The 9,153-nt window shown below is 34.1% G+C and overlaps 2 protein-coding genes across 4 annotated transcripts; one reads left to right on the top strand and one right to left on the bottom strand.

Annotated features, from left to right (window-relative positions):
* Nucleotides 1–10: 10 nt before the first annotated feature.
* On the top strand, nt 11–925 carry LOC135144846 (succinate dehydrogenase [ubiquinone] cytochrome b small subunit, mitochondrial). The gene is made up of 3 exons (XM_064076975.1): nt 11–157; nt 213–522; nt 570–925. Exons 1-3 carry the CDS (start codon nt 115–117, stop codon nt 796–798), a joined length of 582 nt encoding a protein of 193 aa, XP_063933045.1. The 5' UTR covers nt 11–114; the 3' UTR covers nt 799–925.
* On the bottom strand, nt 801–8,921 carry LOC135144845 (phosphatidylglycerophosphatase and protein-tyrosine phosphatase 1). 3 transcript variants are annotated; one of them, XM_064076974.1, is made up of 5 exons: nt 8,792–8,918; nt 8,598–8,736; nt 1,452–1,529; nt 1,098–1,403; nt 801–1,046 (listed from the first exon to the last, which is right to left on the bottom strand). In XM_064076974.1, exons 1-5 carry the CDS (start codon nt 8,803–8,805, stop codon nt 921–923), a joined length of 663 nt encoding a protein of 220 aa, XP_063933044.1. In that variant the 5' UTR covers nt 8,806–8,918; the 3' UTR covers nt 801–920. The 3 variants fall into 3 exon arrangements, with proteins under 3 accessions (XP_063933044.1, XP_063933043.1, XP_063933041.1); XM_064076973.1 differs by having other exon boundaries at nt 1,458–1,529; nt 8,598–8,921; XM_064076971.1 differs by having other exon boundaries at nt 8,598–8,919.
* Nucleotides 8,922–9,153: the final 232 nt, after the last annotated feature.

The raw sequence follows: 9,153 nt of genomic DNA on the forward strand, positions 1-9,153 counted from the left end.
CTGACATTTCACTTCACAGAACTTAAATTTGACGTTCTAGAATTTTGACAAACGAAGAAAATTTTTGGAAAATTGTGGCATTTGGAAAATAAAGGAGTTGGTAGTTCTTCGGAGATGGCCTTAGCTTCAATTTTACGCAACGCTTCGAGAGTGCAAGGTACGTTTTTTCCAAAACAAAAAGAAGTCCATTACATAACCACTCATTTTTGCAGCCGGAGCCCTACCACGATTTTTTTTTAAACCTGCGTCAGTAGCAGTCAACAGAAATTTCTCATCATCTTTATGCCCTAACTATGCAACATTTAATAAGAATAGCAATTTGAATCTCGGTTTATTTGTACCACATGGCAAAATTTTAATCGCTCCTCAGGCAAGGATGATGTCTGGAGACCACAGCAGATTATGGCCAATAGAAAAAGCCCTTTCTGTGAGTTTGTTAGTCCTAGTACCTGCAGCAATCGCAAGCCCTCATTTTATTTTGGATAATTTACTCGCAGTTGCAGCAGTGGCACACTTTCACTGGTATGAACTGAAAAATGAAATTATCAAAGTTTGATTTTTTTTTGTAGGGGACTGGAAGCAGTGGTTATTGATTATGCACGTCCTATTGTTGTTGGTAATGTTTTAGCAAAACTAGCACTTTTTTTGCTGTACATCATTTCTGCAACAACTTTGGGTGGTCTTATTTATTACAACGTTAATGAAGATGGTATTGGTCAAACGATTAGGCAGTTTTGGGCCATTAAAGGTTCTGGAAAGGAAAAGACGGCTGATTCCTCAGGAAGTGAAAAGAAATAAACAACACTTTACTTCTCTATTTCATGAAATTTTCATAAACCATGTTACAATAAATTTAAAAATTATTTATGAAAACACTTTGACATAACAGTATTGTCAATAAATTAACTATAATTATTGTCTTAAAGTTTGGGAATGTTTTGTTCATAAAATATTTTTAAAGCTTCTAATTGCCTGGTATGTAGTAAGATATGTGGTCTCTTAATCTGCATGTGGATCAATGCTTGTTCAGGTGTCCAACTATATCTCTGTAGTTACAAACAGATCAATTAATGCATTCATTTTATTCAACTGTATACCTGTATCAAATAACATCCAACTAACGTGGCGCTTCGGGTTCTACCAGCTTTACAGTGTACATAAACTGTTGGTTTTTTCGGCTCTGGTTTTTCCAGCTCTGATTTTTCCAGCTCTGGTTTTTCCAGCTCTGCTTTTTTCAGCTCTGGTTTTTGCAACCCTAGTTTTTGCAGCTCACTGGAATCTACTTCCTTATTAATAGTTTTAAAAATAAAGTCTACTCCCTCTCTTAGTTTCTGCTGAGATGGAGTAACAAATATGTCTGTGGTGGCCAGTTGTAAAAAATCAACGCCATACGCTTTCCACTTCTGCATGAAAAGCATCAGTTAATAAAAAAAGCTAAAAAAAATACAAACCTTTGCCTTGACTGCCAAACATAATTCATAGCATTCATTCATTGAAACGACTCCTTTGACATTTTCCTCGTTTAAAAGCTGTAAAATAACTTGATTAGTTATTACGTTAAAAAGAAACCTGCTAAGTGTTGTTTTTATGAAGTCAGTATAAAGTCTCGTTTTTAAGTGAAGATTCCAAATATAACTAGCTTGACTAGAAACGAAATTTAAAAAAAGTTGCTTTTAATAAATGTTGATTATATCAAAATAGGTAGTTAATATTTTAAAAATAATGTTATATTTAGATACGTAATTAAAAAAAAAAAACAATATTACTCAATGATAACAAACCGTATTAATTCTCATTATCAAATGGACAAATAGGTTTAGTAATAACAAAATTTATTTAAACTTTTTAAGAACTGCTTTTTTCTCTATTTTTTTTTTAAGTAGAATAGGATATTCTACTTTTAAGAAACGGAAAGAGAAACACATTCTGACGAGCGGCGTTCTCGAACCATCGAGATGAACGTATAGGTTTAAATAGAGGCCACCGTCGGGAACGAAGATTATTCAGTGAATCGAGTCCGCGAGAGTACAGTCGAGTTGCGCCGGAATTATTTTGTACAAAATCGCTGTGTAATAGTGAGTCGTGTAATTCGAGTTATTAAGAAAAACATTGTTGAGTTTAACCCACGCCGATTTTATTCACCCGTTCAACGTAATATGTTAATTTTATAGTATCTAGGTACATGTGAGATTAATTATAATGCTGCATTCCCATAATCGGGAAAATTACATAACATGTTCTTCAGATGATGTGCGGTTTATACATATTTTTTTATGTCACCCGATGCCGATTTTTTCTCAAACAGATTTTTTAAAGTACATGAATTCTGTGAAATTTTAGGATGTTATCAACTTTTTAGTGGGAATAAATAAATACATTAATAATTATGGTAAGTGCAATATGTAATACTAATGAATAACAATCCCAACAAACAAAAATACATATATTACTAGAGCGCAAATAACGCTGCAACTCGAAACACATTTTTTAACAAACATTTTTGCGATGAACAAATAAATTTTAATCGTTTTATTATACAATCAATCATTAAACCAAATCTCAGTACCTAACAACATTAAAAAAAGTAGTTTTGTAAATTCTAAGACAAAGCTTTACTAATTTTACCTTTTGTACGAGAATCCGTATACGTGTCACTAAAAATGTATACACATGATTATTAAACTACACATAAATTTTCAAAGGAGATTTACTTAACAAAATTTTGGAAAATAATGAATTCTGATTTGCGATTTACCACATTATCGTAGCCTTAATCGTTGTACATAATTTCACAGCAAGTGGTTTTGTAGTTTTTAAATTGATTTGTAAAATTCTGGTTAGCTAGCGGTTTACTATCTATATACAGGGTGTCCCAGAATTCGCGCCATTCCCGTGAATGACATGTTCCCTGTCCCGAACTGTGCCGTAATTCGCAAAAAGAATTGTCCAGGCTTTAACCGTGTGAGAACTGGAAGGCGATTAAGTTGACCAATAGAGAGGCTGCTTTTATATCCGAACGTTTCTATGTTCAAAGTTACCTATGCCAAGAACAAAAAATCGGGTAATACTAAAGTTGAATGAATTTTTTTCGAATCCCCCTCCGTCAACAAAAGGAAACAGAAGTGTGGTTATAAATTTAATCATTTTGACAATTGTTTGTCATAAACTGTCACGAAGTTCATCACTGCCCTGAAGAGACGCTTCTGCGCCAAAGATGACTGATTAATGTACACAGAGACGTCAAGGTTTACTTTAAGGCAAGTAGCATGGGACAGAAGTTATTTCTGCTGCCATTCTAGTTAAATTGTGTTTAACTGGGCTGGACATGTCATAAGAGAAGCTGTTTCATTTCATCGTAGGCAAATAATACACTTATTACTATTCTACATAGTGTAGATACCGAAGAGCAGGTATTAGAAGTCATTGTCTTAGAGCCCCGTGAATAATGTGTTGTTCTTTTAAATGAAAATTAGTACATTTTCAGAATTCACTATGCATCATGTCCCTGATATTAAGTTTATCGTTATTTCTAAAAAAGAGTACCACATGTCCATTCAAAGAACGTTATTAAGAGTACTAAAACATAAATATCGCTTTTGATTAATCGGTGCTTATAATTTTCAATAAACAGTAGGTATCAATTTTTACTGAACAACTTTATTGTTGTTGATACCTAATCTAAGCAACGAAAAAAGAGACGAGACTCCACTTCTCTGGTGTATTGAGATCATAGGTATCTGCTGTGGTGTCAATCATGTGGGGGAGATACTGAAAACGGAGACTTATTCAAGAATAATATTGATGTTGCACATGATGATTTAAAATAGTTTCTTTAAAGTTCTGAGTATTTTCTAGAGATTGAAAAGATACGAATAAAAATTATAACAAAAATCGTTTAGTTGAATTTTTTTTTAAGAACAATACAAACTATAAACAAATCAGTACCAATACCACTAAGTTATTGATGTCTTATTCATACTAGTATAAAGAATATTTGGAAATGATGTTAATTTATGGAGAATGTAAACGCTCTGCAGCCACTGCTGTGAGCGAATATACAGGTCTTTTCCCCAATCATCGGCTCCTTGACCAGCATGTGTTTCGTCGTTTGTTGCATCCAGCAAAACAAGATGGATCTTTTCAGCCTATTCGGAAAGGCCTTCCTGGGGCTCCACGGATTATATGCGTAGACGGTGAAGACCAAGTGGCACAAATGAATTGATGCTCAAGATCGATCATGCATCGTATCCTTACAGACAAAAATCTGCATCCTTACTATTGACGAATGTGCAGCATCTGCGACGAGCCGACTGCGCGACGAATGCATGTTGCTCAATGGTTAATGCGACAAAATGACCTAAATCCTGATTTTTCACGGCACATTCTTTTCGCCGACGAATGGTCATTTTACCGAAAAGGAATATTTAATGTGCACAATTGGCACTTCTGGGCAAACGAAAATCCACATTTCGCTAACGTGAGAGCATATCAAGAGCAATACCATTAATCTATGGGCTGGAATCGTTGTACTGTAACGTTATTAAAGAGTGTGCTCAAAATGACCACCATTAACTTCAATGTAAGTTCTAGCTCGTCGAATCATGTTGTGTTGTGTATTATTTAACATCTCAGGAGTAACTGTAGCGTAGGCTTCGTACAGTCTCTCTTCCAGTTCTTCTAACGTAGCTAGAGGTTCTCTATATACCTAATTTTTGATTTGATTCCAGGTAACACAAACGGCCCCACCTAAAAAACCAGGAACGGAGTTTAGTGATAATTTTATCAGATGCATTAAAATTTTTACCACAGTAGTACCAATGATTCCAGCTCATAGATTAATAGTAAATCGCTCCTGATATGCTCTCACCCTAGTGAGATGTGGATTTTCGTGTGCCCAGAAATGCCAATTGTGTGTATTAAACATTCCTTCTTGGGAAAATGAACATTCGTCGGTGAAAAGAATGCGCCGTGAAAAATCAGGATTTAGTTCATTTTGTCGCAGTAACCATTGAGCAAAATGTACTCGTCGCGGGTAATCGGTTGGTCGCAGATGCTGCACTCTCGTGTAATGGTAAGGATGCAGTCTTCTCTCTTGAAGGATACGATGAGTGGTCGATCTTGAGCATCCACTCATTTGCGCTACGCAGCGGACACTTCTCCTAGGATCCGCTTCCATGTTTTCTAACACTTGCTCTTCAGAACCTACACGTACATTCCGTGGAGCACCAGCACGGCCTTTCCGACTAGGCTGAAAAGATCCTTCTTCTCTTGCTCGATGTAACAATCGGTGAAACACATGTTGGTGTGGGTGCCGACGATTGGGGAAACGACCTGTATATTCGCGTACAGCAGCGGCTGCATTGCGATTGCACTCTCCATAAATTAACATCATTTCCAAATATTCTTCATTTGAAATCGACATTTTTTTCCTACAGTGCTTCAAAATTGTCTTGACAAGTTGACAAAATAATGTCAAATTATGGCCGGTCAACTGAAATTTTTGAACACATTCTCTAATACGTTTACGTCCAGTTTGATGTGTTATATCAGGACTTTTCGTATATTAAGTTCGTTGTTGGCTTAATTCGTGTTGCCTGTTTAATTTGTATTATTATTAAATAAAAAAAAAAAAACACGATTTATGTCACATTTTTTATTCGTATCTTTTCAATCTCTAGAAAATACTCAGAACTTTAAAGAAACTATTTTAAATCATCATGTGCAACATCAATATTATTCTTGAATAAGTGTCCGTTTTCAATATCTCCCCCACATGATTGACACCACAGCAGATACCTATGATCTCAATACACCAGAGAAGTGGAGTCTCGTCTCTTTTTCGTTGCTTAGATTAGGTATCAACAACAAAGCTGTTCAGTAAAAATTGGTACCTACTGTTTATTGAAAATTATAAGCACCGATTAATCAAAAGCGATATTTATGTTTTAGTACTCTTAATAACGTTCTTTGAATGGACATGTGGTACTCTTTTTTAGAAATAACGATAAATTTAATATCAGGGACACGATGCACAGTGAATTCTGTAAATGTACTAATTTTCATTTAAAAGAACAACACATTATTCACGGGGCTCTAAGAAAATGACTTCTAATACCTGCTCTTCGGTATCTACACTATGTAGAATAGTAATAAATGTATTATTTGCCTACGATGAAATGAAACAGCTTCTCTTATGGCATGTCCAGCCCAGTTAAACACAATTTAACTAGAATGGCAGCAGAAATAACTTCTGTCCCATGCTACTTGCCTTAAACTAAACCTTGACGTCTTTGTCTACATTAACCAGTCATCTTTGGCGCAGAAGCGTCTCTTCAGGTAAGTGATGAACTTCGTGACAGTATATGACAAACAATTGTCAAAATGATTAAATTTATAACCACACTTCTGTTTCCTTTTGTTGACGGAGGGGGATTCGAAAAAAATTCATTCAACTTTAGTATTACCCGATTTTTTGTTCTTGGCATAGGTAACTTTGAACATAGAAACGTTCGGATATAAAAGCAGCCTCTCTATTGGTCAACTTAATCGCCTTCCAGTTCTCACACGGTTAAAGCCTGGACAATTCTTTTTGCGAATTACGGCACAGTTCGGGACAGGGAACATGTCATTCACGGGAATGGCGCGAATTCTGGGACACCCTGTATATGACATTCTTAAAATATATTTAAAATTTTACACCAATTAGTCTAGCAATTTCGGAGATTATTTGTCCAATAAAACCCTCAACAAGTGACAAATAAGGAACATCAATTTATTTCATATTCTAGCATGGGGTTAGCCTTTCTTGAAATAGACTCATCTATTGCAGTACTTTCCTAGCTTATGCTTAGTAAGTAAAAAGCTGATGTCTGGCATAGTAGGCTGTAGTTTAAATAATAACTCATAAGGTGTATTAGAGTAGTGCACTTATGACAGACTGACATTAATTGCATAAATACTATCTAAATGTTTTAAATACCACAAATCCAGTATATCAAATTATGTAAGTGTTATAATTTCAGCATCAACAACAACTACAATAAAATAACTGTTAAATAATAATGTTAAATTCTTGTTCTTTATTAATCTTAATAACACAGGCCTGCGATGGTTTTCCCCCAACAAAATCAAGTAGTAATTTTGGTAGGTCTTAGATACTCATGTATAAAAAAAATTGCAAAAATTTCTATCACGTACAGTTTCTGCAAAAAATATTTTTTTCAGTTTTGTTCTTAGTACTATAAAAATTAACTTCTAGATTTTGTGGTAATAATCTGTATCGATAATGGTGTTGATATTTCATTTCGTGTTCAGCTTAGTAAGAGCTATTTGTGTCGACTATGCGCTTACTACCCTGAATTTAAACAAAAATTACTAATGTCTTCTCGGAAATGGGTTAATTCTTCAGATAAGTTTGCTGACACCAATGATTTGGATGGAGCCACAAAATCATACAGACGATTGTTACTTTTACTGTTCAAATATAAAATGATATAATGCGAAAAATGTAACAGCAATAACATATCCTATCGTGAATACAAGAGAAAACGCTTAAATCAGAGCTTTGAAGAAAGAAAAAAAGAAGCTTCTTGATTTATTTGTCTTTTTAAGTTTTGTTTATAACTAATTTAGTTCATTTAATAAATAAACATTCAATTTTATTTTATTTTTTCATAAAAATTGTTTGAAAAACTATGAATATTTAGGCCTGCATAAAAATAAATCTCGATGTGCTACAAAAAAACTAGAGTTATATTTTAATTCGGCATACATAAATACGTAAAAAAAACAATATTATTTAAAAGGGAAATTAAAAGTTATATTTCGCTGTGTAATCAATCAATAATTTGGGGCAAATTTTGTTCTGGACTCTATTTTTGAAATAATATGTTCTAATGGTTTATGGACACATTTTTTCACGTGGAAAAAATAATTTGCGTTCGTATACTACTGAATTTCAAATCGCACGAACTGTATCATAATTTGTTTTCTTTCACGTAAACTCCTGAATCACGATGTGTAACATATTATCGTATACACCACAATTAAAAAAGTTCATTTTTCAAAAATCCATAAACTATTCAAACGTACATTATAATAATAAATGACAACCAATTTCATGCACTTTGGGTTATTTAATCTTAAAAAAAGAGTTACAGATTACAATTATTTTAAATATCACACACTTTGTCTGACATTTTAAATCTTCAATGAATATGCAAAAACCTTTTGTGAGGAGTGTATTTTATTTCATGCAAAAATCTGATTCAAAATTTTTTTAAAATCACGTCCATTTTAACAGGTCAAGCTTGAATAAAGAAGGAAGTAGGGCGCTGGTTGGGCGGACATTGTCAGTCACCCATAATCATAATTCGCTTCAATTTACTAAACTGATAAATTTTCAAACGTTTCCTTAAGTTCAATGACACAAAAACAATTCTTGGTCAAGGTTCAAGAGGAACATTTTCTGGTTCAAGGTCTTTTTCGCATGCTTATCATATCAATAGGTACCTTAAGCTGTGCAGTGTTCACAGTCACAATGAAAGCTTCAAGAAACCAAGACTTTTACTGAAAAAAGCTTGAAAATTGTACTTTACCTGTTCTGTGATACTTGGAAAAGGTAGAGCTCCCAAAATTACATTGTCGTCGATCCTGTCAAACCATCTTCGCGATGAAATTTTTTCCATAATCACATTATAGAACAGGGTAGGGTAAAATGTGACCCTCGCGAACATGCTTTTTAATTTCTGGAATTTTAGCAAAATTGTTACACTTTTGTATTGATTGTCACCTGTTTGCATTCATTTTCTTCGATTACTTTCTTCTGCGACTGGTGTTAAATAAACGACGTCGACCCACATTCTCCCACTTAGAAAGTTGTGGTTAGGATTAGGAGGAGGAACTGGGTTACGCTACGCTTACGCATAGAAATGACATCAGCAGCGGATACAGAGTGATCAAACATAATTTTGGTATACAGAGTGGTCATATTACGAATTTTAAGTTTAATTTGAATAGGTGTGTTTTAAAATTCATTGTTGGCCCGGCCGACACAATGCATTGATTAAATACCACAAAGCAAGGCTTGAGATATATTTACAACAAAGTATATTCGAAAGTTTGAAAAATTAAAATTCTCTTTCAATTTTGTGG

The sequence above is a fragment of the Zophobas morio genome, unplaced genomic scaffold (genome assembly GCF_036711695.1).
Source record: "Zophobas morio isolate AGI-343-1 ecotype UQ-CSIRO unplaced genomic scaffold, CSIRO_AGI_Zmor_V1 ptg000108l, whole genome shotgun sequence".
NCBI lineage: Eukaryota > Metazoa > Arthropoda > Insecta > Coleoptera > Tenebrionidae > Zophobas > Zophobas morio.

What these genes read in the sequence shown, in the direction of transcription:
- LOC135144846 (XM_064076975.1), top strand. Translation starts at nt 115, where the DNA reads ATGGCCTTAGCTTCAATTTTACGCAACGCTTCGAGAGTGCAAG. An exon ending in CAACGCTTCGAGAGTGCAAG is followed by an intron (nt 158 to 212) that starts GTACGTTTTTTC and finishes TCATTTTTGCAG; the next exon opens with CCGGAGCCCTACCACGATTT. An exon ending in GCAGTGGCACACTTTCACTG is followed by an intron (nt 523 to 569) that starts GTATGAACTGAA and finishes TTTTTTTTGTAG; the next exon opens with GGGACTGGAAGCAGTGGTTA.
- LOC135144845 (XM_064076971.1), bottom strand. Translation starts at nt 8,801, where the DNA reads ATGCAAACAGGTGACAATCAATACAAAAGTGTAACAATTTTGCTAAAA. An exon ending in GTTTGGCAGTCAAGGCAAAG is followed by an intron (nt 1,404 to 1,451) that starts GTTTGTATTTTT and finishes CTTTTCATGCAG; the next exon opens with AAGTGGAAAGCGTATGGCGT. An exon ending in TTGGATGTTATTTGATACAG is followed by an intron (nt 1,047 to 1,097) that starts GTATACAGTTGA and finishes TTGTAACTACAG; the next exon opens with AGATATAGTTGGACACCTGA.